Here is a 20,062-nt window from a genome sequence, read left to right on the forward strand (position 1 = left end):
GACAGAGTCAGAGTAGATGAAACATAAATGTAGTGACACATTATTAAAGTAATTATGTAACCAGAAACCCGGGATTTCACCACAAGATTGAGGAGATTCTCACATGCAGTGACAGATGGATTATTATTAAAGCAGCCAAACTGTTCAAGCAGTGATTTGGCTTTGACTGGAGACACTGGAGCCGATCTAATCTGGTAAATATTCAAGTTATTTGCTCGCAACAGTCTCATTCTCCCTGACAGACATAACAGATATGAGTAAAAAAATGCAACCTTGCACGATCACAAGCCGGTCTGTCACAGTAACCTAACTTACTTCACTAGTGCCGCACCACCGTGAGCATCCAAGTTGCATTTTTCCCTCCTCTCACCCTAACTTGATTGTGCCGGAGAAATGATTTCAGTAGACGTCACTCATCTGCATAGGGAGTAAAATGCAACCATCCTGCACGGCTTTTTGCGCCCTGAAACGCTCTGTATCCTCGCCGTGCGATAAAAGGACCTACTAATTGCTGCATATCCGAAACTACAAACATGGAAGGTACAGTTTGCATGTAGTGTCATCCCGAAATATATATTTATATTCACAGATAGGAGACACATCTGGGTTGCAAACTGTCCAAGATGGATGCAGCGCCGCTGTGCGCAGGGATGCACGGCGGAGCGGCAGCAGGGTATCTTTAAATGTCCACCATCCCCGCGGTTTCGTCTTATACCCCCGATATTGTCATTTCTATTTTTTTCCACCTCTGCAGGAGTAGGATGTTACTAGCATCCGCCGTAGTGGTATGGGAATGGCTGAACGAGCACGGACGCTGGCGGCCCTACAGCCCGGCTGTCTGTCATCACATCGAGGCAGTCATCCGGAGCGACCCGCGGTGTGGTAGTGTCGTCCTCGGCCAGGTGGACTCTCGCCTCTCGCCCTACATCATCGATTTGCATTCCATGCACCAGTTCCGACAAGACACAGGTGAGGAGCAGAGAGGAGGAGGAGGAGGAGGAGGAGGAGGCGCGCGCGCACACACACACATACATACACACACACACACACACACACACACACACACACACGATGGAGGGTGTAACGGTGGAGCCGGGGGCCTGAGGTGGGGAGGCCTTTTTTTTTGTATCGCTCATGTGTGTCTACTTTCTATTTTCAAGCCCTGATGTTGATTATTGCTCCAGAAGTTGATGCTTTGATGGGAGTGTTTTGCTGCTAAGTGGCCTCTTATCTCTGCAGAATTTAAATATTCTCTTGTGCAATGACATAAATGCAGTTGTTTTTATTTTAGAGCCTCAAATCCCCCATAGGCTCCACTGATTTCCCTCTATTGTGTTACAGGAGTAAATGACAGGGAGGGGGTGTTATACATGATTTTGAAAGATGTCAATATACAATGGTAAAGTGAGTCATTCTGACCTGTGTGTATGTGTGTATGTTTGCATTTGGCACCTAGGCCACAGTAGCAGCTGAAGTGTCCAGTCATAGTCACCGACAGTAAACATTTTACTGCAAACACCAACATCACTACTGCAGTCTTTTATATGGACATAAGAAGTAGCTCAGCAGAGGAGAGAGCCAAGCAGGGCGCGGTAAGACAAAGAAGAGAATTGTCAGATGTCTAACTTTGGCAGAGACCCCAACATTGCCCTTCTCTCTCAACATTGGCTGACAAAAGCTTTTGTGCCGTTTGTTTTCCAAACCCAGAAGAGGCTGAAGTGGGGGGTGGGGGGTGGGGGGGGGGGGCAGACAGGGTGCCCCAAACTAAACAGGAGAGGGGGAGGAAGGTGGAGAAGAATTTCAGGAGGTCGTTGATGAAATGGGGTCGACAGGGGCGGATTTTATGAATGAACTCTTGTGTCGTCTCTGTGTAAATGCCTACAGTGCCATACATAGAGTATGGCACAAATTCCAATAAGTTTTCTTTATAATGGTTTCTATATAGGTTGGGTCATGTATGAACTTGTTTTTGATGTGTTTTCAGGGGGCTTCAGATATGTTTTGCTGTATGTTTCATCCCACATAATGTATTTAAACACTTAATAGTCATTCAGATACATTCCTACCCTGTTTTCACTATTATTCCTGGTGCTCCTCATAGAAAAAAAGGACTGATACAAGCCGAACTGTAAAATGTAAAAAAAACAAAAACATTTTTACAGTTCTGCTTCATGGTTTCATCTAAAAGGTTTCATCTCTCGCTTCAAGCTCACACATCTCGGTGAAATCCACGCAACCCTTTGTGTTCCAGACACAGGATTCGATATGGAAAGGCTTTACAGTATGAGCGCTCTGTAGAGTTTCTCTGGACACCCTGGGAAAGCAAACACCAGCCAGCTTTGGGTCGGATCAAGGCTGCCAGCCAATCGGAATTCAGAACTCAGTGTGCTGTTACCAGGGGCAACCTGTTTGCCCAAATTCTTAGCAAGCAAACACAGATATGTTGAATTTGTTAGGGTTGTAATTTACTTGTCCACAGCAAACGGTGGTGCAGTCATTTACCTCCCCTTGCATCTGTCTCTCGTCATTTTCAACATCATGATTGTAGTTCAGTAGTAGAGAGATGCTCAATATACACTTGAAACTTTATAGTTACAGTGCAAGTCGTGCAGGTGTCAAGAAATCTCCACTGACATTGAGTAAATCTCTTCATAGTGTCGTTCAAAGATGCATCCAAATGTAATATAACTGTATTTCTAACAGGTGTCACACAAGGCTGTCATCTTCATAATGTGCATGTATATTTTTTGTATGTTGTGACCCCGCCCTCAGGTACCCTTCGACCGGTACGACGTAGCTTCTACGACCCCACCTCAGCGCCAGGCCAGGGCTGGTTGTGGGAGTGGGAAAACGACGCTGGCAGTTGGACGGCGTACGACACGGACGTGGGCATCGCCATCCAGGCGGCACGAGATCGTCAGCAGCCCTGGCTGGACCTGGCGCCGCTGGGTTTCTGCTACCTCATTGACTTCGAAAGCATGACCCAAATCAACGGGCAGACGCAGCGCTGCCGACGCATCCAGCGCCGCTCCGACCTGGCTTACCCGTTAGTGTCTGGGCCGCTGCCCAAATCCCACCACGCCTGGGGGCCTACGTCCATTCCCAGCCACGGAGGACTGCTGGGGGTGGATGTGTCTGGAGTGGGCATGGGGATCAGGATGAGCAGCAGCGGGACAGGAAATGGGAGCGCGTATCCCAGCGGGGCGCTCCCTGCGTCAGCCATCACCTCTTTGGGACAGCCCTGCGCCTGTCAGCAGTGTATGTTGGTGCTGAGTGTCAAAGCGGGCACCATGTCGACTGCTCACACTCTGGGTCGGAGACCACCACAGACCAAGCCACCTAGTCCCAAAATAAGCAGCCACTCAATCCCAGGAGGGTCGTACTCACTAACCCTGCCTCGGCCTCCAACCCTGTCACGCTCATTTTCCCCGCACAGGACATCCATAGTTGGGGCGACAGGTGGCTTCAATATCAGTGGTATGGGCGGTCCAGGAGGTGTAGGTATCATTGGTGGTAGCGGTGTTGGCAGTGCCGGCCTTGGCATCGGAGGAGGCTTCACCCACTCTGTTTCCCTCCTTGGCTCGGCCACCGCCGCCCTCTCCATCTCCTCCACCCGTCCCCCTCCTCCGCCTCTCCCCCCGCCTCCGCCGCCTCCTCCCCCGCCTTCCACCACACTCTCATCTATGGCCACCTCCCCCCCTCACCCTTCCACCTCCTCCTCCCTCTCCGCTTCCTGCTCCGCTCCTGCCGCGCCCGCTCCAGGCCCGCCTCTCATCTCCACGGCTGCCTCCACCTGCACGCCCTCGCCTTCCGCCCGCGTCCTGGGCCCAGTGTCTTCGTCTGGTGCTGCTGCCTGCGCGGCCCCTCTGCCACCCCGGTCCAGCCTAGCGGGGCTGAGCCGACCTGCGCTGCAGCGTATCGCCATGGCTCAGTCACGTGCCCTTATCGCCTCTGGGTGAGTAGACAACCTCTATAGTACACCAGCACCTGGTTTTAGGAGTGCTTTAGTTTGCTAAAAATATTCTTTTAAATGTCAAAAAAGATTCAATCGTATAAAAAAGACTTTCTTACTGAATCATTTTCTCTTCCATGCAAATGGACAGGTTTGTACACTCACCAAGCACTTTATTAGGAACACTTATCCAATACAACAGCTGTGCCACAAATTCTACTTTTATGAAGCTTATACATAGTCAGAAAGGTGATAATTCTAGTTTATTATTGATGTTGTAGTGGGTGGTGGTGGTGTACTGGAGTGCATTATATTAAAAGGTGTCCTTAATATTTTGTCCTTCCCATTATCATACACGAGGCAGGCAAAATATTAGGAAAAGGAAAGTTTTGCTAAAATATTTCATGTATTATTCAAATGAAATGTCCCCAGAGATTAGATCAGTCATTATAATACTGTATATGAAACAAAATGAGCCCAACTAAACAGGATTTGTAAGGAAAAAATCAATGTAGACAGGAATTCCCAGTTTGTTTGAAACCCTCGTTACACATTGTCCGACATCAGCGCTCATTAGCATTCATGAGCCTTTAATCTTTGTGACAAAGTCCATCAGGCTCACTCATTTCCATCGAAAAACAATGAAGAGCATTCATACTGAACAAGCCGAGCTCTCTGGTGTTTCCACACATTTGTCATGCAACCACTTAATGATGGATTTACTTCACAAAAACACACACATACACACACTCACACGCATGTAGTTTATGCATATACCTAGTTTGTGTATAGTTTTCATGCAAACAATTGGGGGTTTTCTGGGAATTAGAAAAGCATGTGTGTGTGTGTGTTTGTGTAAGCACTTGGGTTGGTAACCTTAGCAACCATTGTGAAGCAGAGGATGGATAACTTTGTTGATTAAAACCTTGCGCCTACTCAGATTTGAAACACTGACTGATATAAAAAGATGTGGCCCAGGTCTTTGAGTTAACACACTGTCCAGACATCAAGACAGAAATTTGAGATGTCTTCAAATAAATACAAAAATAGTGAAAAATCTTCAGTACTATCCTAACCTAAATATGCAATTTCATCCTAGAGGGCAGCAGAAATATGTGGCTTGGAACCAGCTTTCAGGATAATGGAAGCATGAAATTAACATACTAATATTAAACATCAGTCACTGATCAGCTGATACAGTAAGTGTAACTGATTATGTAAATTAACATGTCACATTTACCCATTTTGGTAGGAAACCCCCTCTTATGAGGCTTGACATGTACAGCATGTGTGAACTGTGGTTTTGAGGTGTTGAATGACTAGCTGTGACTGGTTTTTATTATCAGTGCATGTTACTGAGTGTTACAGTGTCCAGATGCTATAGCCAGAGGGCGCTGGTTAGTAAGATGACTGGAATGTACAGGCACCAACTGAGAAGACTTTTGAGGCAGGAAAACTGCTGTTTTTATCATTTCTGTTTTCCACATACTTTAGTGGTGAGGATGTTACAAATTTTAGCATCTAGATTTCATCAGATTCCAATTATAGCCTTCCTGTTTATAACATTTGTTTCCTCACAATCATTAAGTCTCACTGAACTACATTCAGCCTTTACATTTGTTTTTTTGGAGCGGGTCTGCATGACTGCTTGTACACAAACAACACACAACACATGTTTAGGGTAATTTCCATATGAGCCAACCCAACAGTGGCCCTGGTGTAAGTAGCCTAACATTCTGAATCGTCGCATTAGCTGAACTTCTATAAAACAGCATTTTAGCAGCAGCTAAGCCTCAGATTAATGCCAAATACCGCAGGCTTAATGTTACGTGCTTTAGTAATCTCTGTATTTAGTGTCAGGTGAGCTGTGTGACTGACCCATTCTTTCAACATATCAGGTGAGAGTACTCTTCTGTCCAGCAGATGGTTGTACCTGCTGCTGCAGTAAAACAGCCAAAGTCACAGTTGAAGAGTCTCTCTGATCCCGTCAGCCTTGGATTCCCCCATCTACTTGTTATTAGCTCAATCTCCACTTAGTGCTCCTGCTGTCATCATCTTACTGCCTTATCCCCAAATTCAAAAACTATCACCACATGAGGCTGAAGCTGGTATACCCAGTGATAAGAGATTTATCATTTAAATCCATAAACTACATGATGGTAATTAGTATCACATTTATAAATTGAGTAATTTAAAGAAAAAACTATTTAATTAAAGTGATTTTTTTGGTTTCAGGTGGTTTGTGTTCATCTAATTGGTCCCCCATTGCAGACACAAAACTGTGTAACGTAATGGTCTTTTGAAGCATTGTCCTCATTAGTTGACATAATGTTTTAGCTTTCTGCTAACAATGCTGCTACTGCACTTTTCACGTGGTGTCAGTGATATGTAAGTCATAGTTTGTGTTTAAACTGGGTTTAAATGTGGTTTCATTTATTTCTACAGAATTGCACTGGTTCATTTTGGTAAAACCAAAGTAAAAAATGACTGTATTACTTTGAATCAAGGGATCAACAACCACTTGGCTCAGCTGTGATCAAATTAATGCTGTCCTCAGTTTAATTTAAAGCAACATTAATTTACTTTTGGGCAGTTTGTGGCAGCTGAACAAGATGTAAACACAACTTTATCATCTTATAAAGTTGTTATAGCTAGCAATTTAAGCAAAGAGTTGCCTATTTACACATCCAGCAGACACAGAGCAACATTAGGATTCATTTAGAGTCGTGTTTCTGGCCACCTGATCAATGTGCAGCCAATATTCACACTCCTTTTAACTTTGTTTTGCTCTCTAACAACTTCCAGGTGCCAAAAGCTCCACTATGTTCACTCACTAATCAATAACTGCTGTTACTGCTGGTCTGTTTGGTGCAGCACAGATAGTGTGCAGTGAGTTTATCTGAGTTTTTTTCATGGAAAACAGTTGCCTGCTGCTGCTGCTGGAAACCAGTTTGATAAGAGCGGTGAGAGTGAGTCGGAACATTAAAGCTGAGAGGCAGAAAACCAAAACAATGGGCTGAAAGATGCTAAAATGCTTTGTAGAGCTGATTGGAGCTGCAGAATCAGGTGATAATTATCTGTCACTACAAACGACACACCTCACATAGTCATTTGATCCATTGTCAATATAAAAATATTGATTATTGCAGCTTTATGGAACTTGGGATATAATAGAATTTGGTACACAAATTACTCAAATCAACTTTTCAAGAAAAATCTCGTTGAAAATTTTTATCTAAACAGTTTAGTCAAATTAACTTATAAAAGTCAGCGTAAGAGTGACTTTTTGTAATTTAATGTATTACATGCAAACATGCAATTTTTATATAATAAAAGTTGAATGTTTTGTAAGTCATTTGAATGCTTCTTTAACATTTTGAAGAAAACCTGATCCAGTATTTTTTTATGGATATGGAAATTGATATTGAGCTCTCTGTTTTCAATCTCCTTGTACAAGTGTATCGACACTCAAACAGCTGCCCAAAACTGAAGGAAACAAAGTATTCTGAAAAGACAGTCGCTACAATTATACCATATCATCATTATAAGTATAATTGAAGCTTGTTTTCTAGCAGTTGGATAGGTGAATTAACGGTTTTTCTGCAGTGAAAAGGAGCAGATGGTTTCTAAGTGAAATGTTAAACTCTGAGGGGTCTCCAACGTCACAGATTATCACAGTGACGAAAGTTGCCTTCGGTCCGCACACCTGTTGCGGTCCTTTCTCTTGTCATTGCGGAGGCTTTGTGTTCTGTAGCACCGCCGCAAAACGTACACTTCATAATTTCTGAATGTGCAGAGTACAGCGTGTCTCCAGCTTTAAGGGTTTATCTTTTCAGACTTGATTCAAGGTGTGATTCAAGAAGAGTATGTGTGTGTGTGTGTGTGTGTGTATGTGTATCTAAGTGCTGTCATATGCCGCAGCTTGTGTGTTTCCATCATCCAGTGGTCCAGATGGAGGCGGCTCTAATGCCGCTAGATTAGCCGGGATCAAAGAAACGTGACAAGCTGACACTCCTCACCTCAGCTTGTTTCCCACCCTTTCTCTGCCGTAACTCACCCTACTTGAATCTTTTCATCATATCGTTCACCTTTTCCTGCCTGGCATACAAATTTTATTTACTAATCTCAGGTTTGACCCAGTCAACTTGGTTCAGCTTTGTGAATCACGTAAGGCACGTACACAGGGAGTTAATACTCTAGCTCGGACACCTTATTTGTTGGTAAACAAACAAATATAGTAACAGAGTCCAGTGTAATGAGATTGTCCTGTACTGGAAATGTACGGTACAGTAACTCATGACACTAAGTTTTTCCATGTCACCATTGCATCATTTATCAAGAGAGGTTTAAATTGTTGTTGTGCATCCATGTATACCAGATATACCATTTATGTAATATAGCTTCAGCTAAAACAGCCTAAACCTCAGGCTGTTGTTAGAATAAGAACAAGTGTGAAGCGATTATATTTTATATCTTTAGGAAATTACTGATAAACTACCAAATAATCCACTACAGCGTGAAATCTGCTAATTTCCGGTCACTTTTGGATTTCTTTGCCTCAGACATTCCATTGAATTTTCAGATAATCAAACAATTTAAATATTTGAAGATGATCAGGCTCAGTCACAGCAACTGTTTAATTAATTGATCTACCACAAACAAGTGTGCTTCCTTTTGGCTGAAAAAGACCCTTATATGATGTCACCTACCCTCTCTTAAAGTCCAAACGAGCACCCTGCCAGTCATCATAACCGTTTATAGCTCTACTTAGTAATGTATGGTAAAATAAATGATGCTGATATAGCTATATAAGTATATTAACTGTATATATTTTTTAGTAGAGACTTTTGACCTTATATTACATATTAACTGGATATTGTGTCCACTAATTTGTAGTGTGTAGTTGTATTTGTCTGTTTGCACTTTTTGTTTATTGTTGTAACAATGTTTATGCTGCTTTTTGGGCCAGGTCTTTCTTGGAAAAGAAGCTTTCATCTCATTGAGACTTTTACCTGGTTAAATAAAGGACATATATATTAACTATATAGCATATTTCATGTAAAAAAAGATGCTCTACAATGAGCTTTACAAAAGATGGAAAACACATGTAGAAAAAGACGTATGTATGCTTAACGTATAAACAACAAAAACAAAGCAAAAAGAAAAGATAAAAACACAATTAATCAAAGATATATTTAAAACAGAATTGACAGTAAATAAATAACAATAAGTGCTGTAGGTGGGGAAAGATGAAGTACGTGATTGTAATGAAAGCATGTTGGAAAACTTTTTAAAAAATGTTACCTAGGTGCACACATTGTCAAATCACATTGTTGTGCTAACATTACACTACATTGGCCAATACTAATGGATAGTTTTGATTGATCATGGATTGCTAAGTATTAAATCCTCCCCAAATCTTAATGTCAGTATGTTGACATACTGTAATAACTCTGCATGGGGTTTATGTTGGTATACTGTTTCATGTATTGATGTCTGTTAGCCTTATGGTGCAGTGTGACGTGGTAACATGGGACAGGTAATCCCTGCTGTGACGTATCTCTGGCCTACAACCAGAGTTCAGTCAACAGATGGAAACAGGTGGATTAGGCCTATAAAAGAGGAAGGAGACGTGACACAGGCACACAAGTCCTGACGGAGAGACAGAGCGAGAAAGAGAGGGGCTAAAGACACCATTGCTGTATAACTGAAGAGTAGATTGGAGACAGAAAAAAGGAGAAGACAAGTGGAAATTGTTACTGGAATATCTTGAGCTGTGTCTGTGATCTTTGGTGCTTCCAAGCAGGAAATATGACTATTATCAAAACTGGCAGACCGTAAGTACACACTTTTAACTGGGCAGTCATAGCAGAGGTGTTATTGTGCTTATAACAAACTATTACTGTATGTTTTTTGTGTGTTTTCACCTGTTGATGAGCAGAGAAACAGTACAGAAGTAGTTAAGGACAGTTTGACATTTTATTAACATAAGGGCATGTGTATTGTTATCATGTGCTCATTCACCTGATTTGAGGAGTTCATCTTTTGCTTTTTTGAAAAATTTTAAATGAAAATAGATGCTGCTGTCCATTTTTTGCGGGAAATCAAAGCTTTATGTGGTTAGAAAATGAAAATGAGTTGATTTCATTCAGAGTTGAAGGTTTACTTTGTCTTGCAAAGGAGCATCTCTGCGTTCTCTGAATCAGTGCAGTTTTTAGTGATATTTTTCCTCCTGGGTTCTTCCGAAGTACTAGAAGTACTAGAACAGCAAAACAAGCCGCCAAACGTCTAGTGCTGCTATATGCATCCTAATCTTAAGCCTCACACGGCAGGGTGGCCTACCTGGCACTATAGGACAGTATGTCAAGGCGTGATGCGCAACGTCTGTTTGTTTCTCTACATGATTTGGCAAAAGCTCCTTAACCTGCTGACACGTTGAACTAGAAACTGGCATATGCTGTGGCCTGTTTATAGGTGACTCATCAGATTTCGATGCCTTAAATCTTGGGGATGAGGTGACGGGGCCAGCTGCGTGTCTGCTTTTAGTGTGTCAACATGTGTGGATTAATTTAAGTCTGTTTTTCTTGTGTTTCAGAGTGCCAACGGTTCCAGTGAAGAACCTGAATGGATCTAGCCCTGTGCACCCTGCACTGGCAGGTAAAAATAAACACAGTTTTTCTTATTATATTTAAACAGATCAGAATGAATTTCAGTAAAATATATCTTTAAAAAAGGATCTTTAAGGTTGCACCATAAATTAGTTTAGTCTTAATTCTCAGCTCTTAGTGTTAACCTTTACTAGACTCTGATTCACTGACAGACAGCTAATGACACTAAGCCCCATATTTGTATACGGATAACAGATGATTGTCCAGATAAAGAGCTTGTAATAATAAATCTCTCAGGAAACCCCACATACAGTGTCTAACATCCCCCCCTCTGCTGGCTGTTTCCAGGCATTACAGGCATCTTGATGAGTGCAGCGGGACTTCCTGTCTGCCTGACCCGCCCTCCCAAGCTGGTGCTCCATCCTCCACCTGTCAGCAAGAGCGACATCAAGCCTGTGCCCGGCCTGGGGCACTGCTGCCGCAAGACCACCAAGAAACAGGCCCGCAAAGGTGGGTTTGATGACGAAAAAAGTCTGTTTGTGCTCTGGCTTTCTCACCCTCATGAAAACTTACACAGGGTGTGATCATAAACAGATCATCATACTTTGTGTTTTTCCGTTTCGTAGGCAAGACCCCTGAGGAGGTGGTGAAGAGGTACCTTCAGAAAGTCCGCAATCCCCCTGAGGAGGTGAGTTGTCCTTCATGATGGTTTTGAGCCACCAGTTCATTCAAATAAAACTTAACAAGTAGCCAGGGATAGGACCACATACAAAACAGAGCAGTAATAGTTTTAAAAAAGTAAAAAATAGGGGAGAAAACAACATATGTTTTTACTACATTTTATGCCTCTGCATCACTTAGGTTAATTCTGACTTTATGATAGTAAACCCCAAAGAGTGACCTTTCAGAACAGACGTGGATTATGTCTGGTAATCAAAAGGGTTCAAGATCAGTAACAGTTTTAGAGTACGTGATCTTTTGGCTTGTGCACAAAAATGGTTGAATATTAAAAGAGTTAAATATTACAACGATAACAAAGTGAAAGTGGCACTAGTGCTACTTACTTTCATAAGATATCTTGTCAAGGGTTTGTTTTCTAGTGAGTTTGGAAAAGGTTTGTGTCCACATTGAACCAGCAAAACGGCAGAAAAACACTTCTGTTGGGTATGCTTATGTAACTTGATCCAACAGTTTTAGGATAAACAACATGACATCATGTGTCTCCATTTTGAAATGCTAACGACTTTCCGTTTTGTCATTTTTAATGCAAGATCAGCTTTTTGAAATCCACATGGGAGAGCATTTGAAAAGATTTGTTTTCATTGGGTAAAATTAAAAAGCCGGACAAGAAATAAATCGTACTTGTCTTCCCAACTCAGGACTGCACCATCTGCATGGAGGCTCTGGCCGGACCATCGGGGTACAAAGGCCCTGGTGTGGGAGGTATCTCCCGGGCTGAGTCGGTGGGCCGCCTGGCGCAGTGTGGCCACCAGTACCACCTCCAGTGCCTCGTTGCTATGTACAACAATGGCAACAAGGACGGCAGCCTGCAGTGCCCCACCTGCAAGACCATCTATGGAGTCAAGACCGGCAACCAGCCCCCTGGCAAGATGGAGTACCATGTTATCCCCCACTCGCTGCCCGGCCACCCTGACTGCAAAACCATCCGCATCATTTACAACATCCCTCCTGGTATCCAGGTAAAGTCAGATTACCAATATTTATGTGACACCAATATGATGAAGCAGGAAGTATTTCTGGCTTTGCTCGGATGATGTAATGAACTTTCCATCTCTTCAGGGCCCAGAGCACCCAAACCCAGGCAAACCCTTCACTGCCCGTGGGTTCCCCAGACACTGCTACCTCCCTGACAGCGAAAAGGGACGCAAGGTAAATAAAAAAACTACTCTTTTTGACCTCACATGTAGTTTGAAGAGTATACATGAAAATCTTTTCTTCCTCAACCTCTCCGTCCAGGTTCTGAGGCTGCTTCTGGTGGCATGGGACCGGCGACTCATTTTCTCTGTGGGCACATCCAGCACCACCGGCGAGTCCGACACAGTCATCTGGAACGAGGTGCACCACAAGACGGAGTTCGGCTCCAACCTGACGGGCCACGGCTACCCCGACCCCGGCCACTTGGACAACGTTCTCGAGGAGCTCAAGGCTCAGGGCATCACCGAGGAGGAGTGTCTACCCAGAGACTGAACAGAGACGCCCAAGAACGAAGAGAAAAAACAGACTTGAGTCTGTAAACACATGATCCACAGCTGGACATATTATTTTCAAAAATCCAACTTGAAAAAAAAAGAAACTGGGAGAACTTTTCCCACCAGAGATGGAAAACAACTTCAAAAACTCTTAACAAGAACTGGTGGTTTTCAGCAGAATTTGCTGAGATTAAAATTTCTCTTACGACTGCATGAGTCAGTTTTGATACGTGGGAAATCTTTTTTTTTTTTTCTTTTTCCTGATGCAGTAACAGTGTCAAGATCGCAGATGTTATTCAGTGAGACATTTGAGACCACTGTGCACATACGAGTCAGTGTTAGATTAAAAAAAAAAACAACTGTCATTCATACTGTGAGACTTCATATCAAGAATGTAAACTAAGTGAATTTTGCCGAATTGATGAAGTGTTTACCACTACTGCTGCTATGTGGAATTGAATGGAAGAAAAGAAGTGGGATCTGTAAGTTTTTTTTTTTTAAAGTGTTAGTCCACAAGCAGAAGAAACTTCTCACTGCAGATAAATATTTCAAGTGTATAACTGGATATCTGAGCATGGATATTTGCTGACCTCTAGTGGTACTTTTTCAGAACTACATTCCTTTTTAGGTTTGATTTTTAAATTGTATTGTTGTATATTATGAATACTTGATATATTATACGATATTGTTTCCATTCTATCATGTTTTTTATATTTTAATTTGACATCTTGTTTTATATGGTGTGTTATTTTTTGGGTGTGGGCGTGACAGACGAGAGATGTGAGGTGAAGTTAAGATAAGCTGCTCGGGTACCAGAGTTTGCCTGACACTTTATATGCCATTTACCAACCCCTTTCTTTAAGTATTTAACGTCATTTTAAGTATTTTGTATTTGATCACAAACAGACATTCCTTAATTGTTCTGCCCTCAGAGCATGGGTACATTTAATAGCTTTCTATGTCTTCTTGTATCTGCATTAATTGTTAAAGACTGATAGAAGAAAAGCTACTATGGATTATACCATCCCCCCCCCCCGCCCCTTAGGAGGAGTAAATTAGGATTGGACCTCCTGCCTGAGCTCAGATTTGCACAGAGCTTTCTACTTAGTATGGCACTCAAAAGGAAACAGACAGCTTGTATCTACTGTATTTTTGTGTAGGACACACACCAGCCTCAAATGCTCTAATCACTACAAACTGTGGTCATCAGTTGTTTTTGTCTTATTTAGTTTTCGTCATCGGGAAGGTGCAAAAGACTATCTCTTGTTGTGGATCTAGCTTTGGCCAAAGTGGTCCAGTCAGTTTGCTTTCGGTCTGTTGTGGACCGGTTTGTTATGAGGTAGAGATGTACAACGGTATGTGTTAACATACTAATGTAGGCCAACATTAGAAGCATTTATACTTTATGATACTTTCTGTATGCACTGTACTGTATGTATGTGTTTTATGTGCACAAATTTGCATTAAACGTTTTTTCTAAGGTTCAGAGATAACATTTACTCCTTCATTTAATGTCATGTCGATTACGTAATGTTTAAGTCTATAAATGTGAGACTTTTCATCACTTTAAGAACCATATAAGGTTATCTGAAACCATGAACGCTACATCACATCTCACCATAGCAACATGCATAACTGCTGTTTTACTCGTAGATATATTTACCAGAAGGTTTTGCACACAGACCAGTCATGCTCAGTTATGAACATGTTGAAGACTCATCTTTGATTAAGTTTTCGAAAGACCATCAAATGATCCTTCAAGAAATTTAAAACCAAGATTTTGCCATGTACATGAAAAAGACATTTTTCTCTGGTTCAGTCAAATTATCCATATGGATTTAGTGTTTTCTGCTATATTGTTTTTTTAAAACTGTTCAGTTGTGATGTGAAACCCTCATTACATTTGCCTTCAACCTTTGCACAAATATTTGTGAAAAGATGAAATAAGACTGCAGACACTAACTACAGTAAACAGTATGTATGAAGCAACGTGCATACTTACATAAAATACAATGGGACAATTAGTGAAAAAAATAAGAGATGAAAACAATCAGTTTTCTCGTGTGTGTTTGTGTATCTTATTACACCGGGTTACTTCTGAATTCACCATTCAGCAATAACACCCTGAGACACCTGTATATACTGTGCAGGTATGGGAAGAAGCAAATTATATATCCTATCCAGTGTTTCCCCTATAATTGTACAGGCCTGGCGAGAAACCCCACCAGGCCAAAAAGATATTTTTTTAATGCCCAAAATAACGCCAAATATCCATTCATTCGGAAATCAATAGTGTTTGGGAGACCCTGTACAATGCTGCTCCAAAACGTGAGTCAACCTCTGCGTCGTTGCCGAGGAAACGCTTGGTAGCGTAGCTCCGTTAAGGAATACGGCAGTACGTAATAAGTGCGCATAGCAGGTTACCATGGTGACTGGTTGAGTGAAAGAGCGAGTGGCCAAAGACGCTGAACAGAGAAATAGAGAACTTTTTAATTTAAAATGTATAAAATTGACTTTTTTGGCAATCAATCTACACATAATAACAAAGCAAAAATTGTTGCTAATTTAGGCAAGAATACTTTCCAAAGCCACTATAAATGATAGACATGTTGCTTGTGCTTTCACTTAACTAAAATGGGAAATATCGCCGGGTTACTTCATATTTCCACGTGGAGTTTCACTTTTAATGGCATAATACTTGTATTTTGAGTGGTTTTGTTCACTCAGCAGGTGCAATGCCAAATAAGATGATAATACATTTTGATTCTTAACTGTTAAAATCTTTTGACATGCATTGTGTGAAAGCAGTTTTGACAGTTTTCTTTCCTTAAGATGAAAAAAGAAAGCTGTATCCTTGTTGGCCTTGTCATACACTTTGATTCTACTCCTAGACATGAGCGGCGCATGACCAGTTTATCTGTAGATTAGTCTGGCTCCTGGATTAGTAGTCTGGATTACCTCCACCTTAATGAATGAAAAAACTAAAAACACAATTATAATGGACCCCAGCGAGAGGATTCTGTCATTATACTGACAGAGACAAGTGCTGGTAACTGCTGTGGTAGTGAAATAACTGAAAAAATTAGTATTCATGCAAACTTTTAAGATTTATATAGGCATCAAGGTTTTAAGGAGTATTTTTATGTGAAATATCCATCTACTTTAGTTTAATTACCCTAACTAACACGACTCTGCAAAAATAATTTTTGCCTTCAGCAAGTCAGTTGAGCGATAAATAGAAGCCATACCCAAAAGTCACACCAGTCAAATTTCTGAACATTTTGAGGCACAGATCTTTTAAATGCACACTGGAGGCAAAGGAGAAAAAATAAACGGACAAAACCTTTCACACCAACTTTCATTGGCTCTTCCATTTCTGCAACGGCAGAGCTTAACGTTTGTCTTAAGTGACAGATGTGATGGATCGGGCAAAGCTGCCAATTTGCAGTATGAAAATGCACCGGCCGCCTGTCAGGTTACTGAGGAGCAGATGGGTTAGTGGGGGTCTAATCAGGCCAAAACTGAGTTAAGCCGGGCCGACAGCAACTAGTGGCACTAATAAAGATGAATTGAGGATGGGTGGCTTGTATCACTGCATTACAATTTCTGCTCCTTTTGGAGAAAAAAAACGCAGGAGCCAAGATGATAGAAAGAAAGAGGGGTGTAGTTTGGGGTTTTACTGTTTATGTATTTTGTGGCTGTGGTGCAGAAATATTCTCGGAAAAAAGACGAGAACATGCAAGGAGGGAGAGAGAAAGGGAGAAAGAGAGAGGGGGCTTGGGGGAGAGGGGGAATACACATATTATGGTAGATAAGGGTGCTTGAGATGGGGGTAGACGAAGATCCGCCCCTTGCTGGGATCTAAATGGGGGAGGGGTCTCCAACTGGTCAGAGAAACCCCTTCAGCAGGGGTCCATTGTCTACTACCCACAGCTATGAATAGAAAGCTGATTACAGCAGTCAGCATATTGTATCCCGTTGCTGGGGTGCCTATGGTCGATCACCACATGTTGCCATTCTGTCTGATGTCTCCTCATCTCATTTTCACATAAAGTGTTTCACAGTTTTTTCATTGAAAAGCTTTTGCTCGCATTTTAGATCTAAACTGCAGGCTGCAAGTGTTTTCCTCTCTTCTACATCATGCCAGATAAAGCAAATCCTCCCTCTCCCCATCTCAAAGTGACTTGTCTATTATTAAAAGCTTTTAAATGGAGCAGTGTCTTGGCTGACTACCAAATCCAGTGCCTTGTTGCCAGGGAAACACATACCCGTGGTCTCGGCTCTCTTTTTTTTTTCCCTCCCTGGTGGCTCATATTTCAAAACTGTCAGCAATCTTGTGCGCTCACACTGCTGCCTTTCAGCTAAAAGCTTTTTGTGCTGCCAGTGAAGCAGAATGGAGGGGAAAGGAGAGCGGATGGGAGTGGTTAGAGGAGAGGGAGGGAAAATGAAGGGCCTCCCTCACCGTTGCCAAGGCAACTTGATGTCACGGTGACATCACGCACCACTAAAAGCTTTTAACCGGATTCCTCTCCTGCCTTAGGCCCCATTTTGAGTCCTCTTTCAGCTAGGCTAGGGGGAAGGGCACAGGCAGGAACGGCGTGTGTGCCTTCTTGCATGTTTCACTCCCTCACTGCAGACTCAACACAGCTTATAGCACAGTAAAAGACTTTCAAATTCAACCTCTAAAGAGCCTATTCCTGCAAAGCACAGCCAGCACAGGCCAGGAGAACCATTTCAAAGATGGCATCAGACGATGGTTTCAGCTACCTATTGCCAGGCCACAGTGAGAAGCACAGGAGGGCCCCAAACTGGACTGACGGTGAAATGAAAGCCCTCCTGTACGTATGGGAGGAACACCACAACGAACTGAAAATGAGCAAAAGGAACGCCAAGGTGTACGAGAAGATGTCCCAGAGGTTTTTCCAGCTGACCGGAGAGCAGCGTTTCAAAGAGGAAATCAAGATGAAAATCACCAACATGTCTTTCCAGTACAGGCAAGTGCAGCAGATCCAGTTGTCCAGCTATACTCCAAAATCCAGCTGTTGCATGATTATAAACATCTATTTTTGCTCCAACAGGCGACTGAAATCCACAGTCGGCGAAGGCGGTGAGATGCCGGACTGGCCGTATTATAAGTCCATCGAGAAGATCCTCTCCAAGCCGCTGGAGAACGGGAGGGTGAACTCTTTGGAGTTTCAGGCCTCCACTGCAGGTCCGTCCACTTCCTCCCAGTCTACAGATAACCTAGTGGCCCAGGCAGAGGAAGGGATGATGGGATTCCTGCCAGAGTACACAGGCTCCTCAGATGAAATGGAGATAAAGCAAGAGCTGGACTCTTTGAGCTCTGACAGTGAGCACACACAGGGCTCCAGGTAACAGGAGCTGGGGGGGGGGGCAGCGCTGTTGTGAGTGTGTGTGTGCGCGTGTGTGTGTGCGCAGCGTCTTTTCATAAAAGTAATAAGATGTTAATATACTGACATCCACCATTCATAGTCAACTAAGCTAAGATAATGGCCCTTTTTTTCTCCGTCATGTTGTAACGTGTTTCCTGTTGCATGTATCATAGGAAATGATACACTCTGTGAACCAGATTATCACCAAATCCAAAGACCTTCATTTAGGAAAACTCAAATTAAAAATATGTGAATGGTATGTTAAGAGTTAACCTTTTGGCAAATAAATCTCAATTCAAGGTTCTCTTACTCTACTGTGTTTCTGAAGCTTTTAGCAGCTTTCAGCAGATAGAGCTGCTCAGTTGTCATTGAGATGGTTTAATTTGTTATCACATGTCGGTCATGTGATAACAGGTGGTAATATGCAAAATGTCATATATAAATGTATCTGATATAATATGATATGGGATAATATATCATATTATGCCTTGATATGACCCCATGACCCCCACCAAAACACACCTGTAGGTGCCTTTCCTGTCACCTATACATCACTTTCATTTCACTTTGTATATTCTATGTTTTTTTATGTGTTATTAAATTATTTTCAATACAACTTTGATTCTTTTTTTTTATTTTGGATTTTCTGATAATGCTCAGAAATTACTGACTGGACTGTTTTAGATCATAGCACCAACACAGAGGGGATCCCTTCTTATAAAACACAATCACTGCCTGCTCTAAAAAGTCCCCCTCTCTCTTCTCCAGCTCCCATCCTACCTCAGCCAGGAAAAGGCATGCCAACAAACATCTGTTCATGAAGAGGAAGAAGCTGCGGGTGATGCAGGCCATGCTGCAGCAACAGAAGAGGTCGAGCCGAGCCATAGAGGAGACGTGCAGGGAGGTCCGCCGGGCCATGCACCAACAGAACCTCCTCCAGGTCCAGTGTCTGCAGCTGCAGGAACGTATGATGAATCTCCTGGAGAAGATGATCCAGCCTTCCTCCCCAGCGTCAGCATCGTGGGCTCAGAGTGGCGTCAAAGATCCGGGGAAGCCGTGAAGTGAAGTGGGAGGGTTGTGGTCGTTTGGGAGAGATCATCGTCTTGTATCACCTCTAGCCTCTTTGGAGAAAGAATAAAATATATTTATTTTGGATTTCCGTTCAACATCAGACATTTTTATTGTTTATAGTGTTGCATATGTCTAAATATATCCCTGATCAGCAATGAAATGTACAAAAGATATACTGTTAACTTGAATATCTTCAGTGAAAGATGATGAGCATGTTGACTATAGAGATATGCTTGCACTTCTACAGCAAGTCTGAGTTTTCATGTTAAGGATAGTTCTATCAGATCCTCTTTCTTGATAATATTCAAGTGTCCCATTAAAATCACTGTGGAAACAACAGCCTTGCAAAAACAGACTTCTTTTGTCACTTCTTTTTTTCACTGTGTCAGGATAATTACAAGTTGGGAAGGTTTGATGCCAAACAGGGCAATTTGCAGCATTGTGAACCAGGCGTTATCATGAGTTACGGCAATAAGCCCTCCTGATACTGAAGAGATTGGGGATCTGACAGCAAATTGCTACAGCAACTGCATCAGATTTCTTGCCAAAAGAAAATGTTACAGCTCTCAAAGATGTCCTTTTTGTGCTCAATAGCAGTACAGTCAGTGTTTGATGAAAGTATGCTGGTTTATCATCAATCCACAGATGAGACAGAATGGCTGCTAACCTTGAAATTACAATGTCAAGCTGATGTAGCTCCATTGAAAAGAAACTGTAAAAAGACATGAATCTTAGATGGTGGCTACACTGAGTCTATAAGAATAAGGGTACATTCCCTGCATTCAGGTGATAGAACTGTTCAAGGTGAAGCACATTTAGATGTAATTG

General features: G+C 42.3%; 2 protein-coding genes across 2 annotated transcripts; both read left to right on the forward strand.

The window, feature by feature from the left end:
- Window positions 1–205: 205 nt before the first annotated feature.
- Window positions 206–14,263, forward strand: dtx4a (deltex 4, E3 ubiquitin ligase a). Its single transcript, XM_067580167.1, has 9 exons — window positions 206–540; window positions 755–969; window positions 2,773–3,955; window positions 10,548–10,609; window positions 10,909–11,070; window positions 11,187–11,248; window positions 11,940–12,260; window positions 12,361–12,450; window positions 12,538–14,263. Exons 2-9 carry the CDS (start codon window positions 762–764, stop codon window positions 12,766–12,768), a joined length of 2,319 nt encoding a protein of 772 aa, XP_067436268.1. The 5' UTR covers window positions 206–540; window positions 755–761; the 3' UTR covers window positions 12,769–14,263.
- A 2,336-nt stretch (window positions 14,264–16,599) lies between these two features.
- Window positions 16,600–19,606, forward strand: msantd1 (Myb/SANT-like DNA-binding domain containing 1). The gene is made up of 3 exons (XM_067580991.1): window positions 16,600–17,764; window positions 17,849–18,142; window positions 18,932–19,606. Exons 1-3 carry the CDS (start codon window positions 17,511–17,513, stop codon window positions 19,221–19,223), a joined length of 840 nt encoding a protein of 279 aa, XP_067437092.1. The 5' UTR covers window positions 16,600–17,510; the 3' UTR covers window positions 19,224–19,606.
- The last annotated feature ends 456 nt before the right edge of the window (window positions 19,607–20,062 follow it).

Source organism: Thunnus thynnus, chromosome 22 (genome assembly GCF_963924715.1).
Source record: "Thunnus thynnus chromosome 22, fThuThy2.1, whole genome shotgun sequence".
Lineage (NCBI taxonomy): Eukaryota > Metazoa > Chordata > Actinopteri > Scombriformes > Scombridae > Thunnus > Thunnus thynnus.

Coding starts and splice junctions, on each gene's coding strand:
- dtx4a (XM_067580167.1), top strand. CDS start 762: ATGTTACTAGCATCCGCCGTAGTGGTATGGGAATGGCTGAACGAGCAC. Junction 11,071..11,186: donor CAAGAAACAGGCCCGCAAAG/GTGGGTTTGATG, acceptor TCCGTTTCGTAG/GCAAGACCCCTGAGGAGGTG. Junction 12,451..12,537: donor ACAGCGAAAAGGGACGCAAG/GTAAATAAAAAA, acceptor CTCTCCGTCCAG/GTTCTGAGGCTGCTTCTGGT.
- msantd1 (XM_067580991.1), top strand. CDS start 17,511: ATGGCATCAGACGATGGTTTCAGCTACCTATTGCCAGGCCACAGTGAG. Junction 17,765..17,848: donor AACATGTCTTTCCAGTACAG/GCAAGTGCAGCA, acceptor TTGCTCCAACAG/GCGACTGAAATCCACAGTCG. Junction 18,143..18,931: donor GAGCACACACAGGGCTCCAG/GTAACAGGAGCT, acceptor TCTCTTCTCCAG/CTCCCATCCTACCTCAGCCA.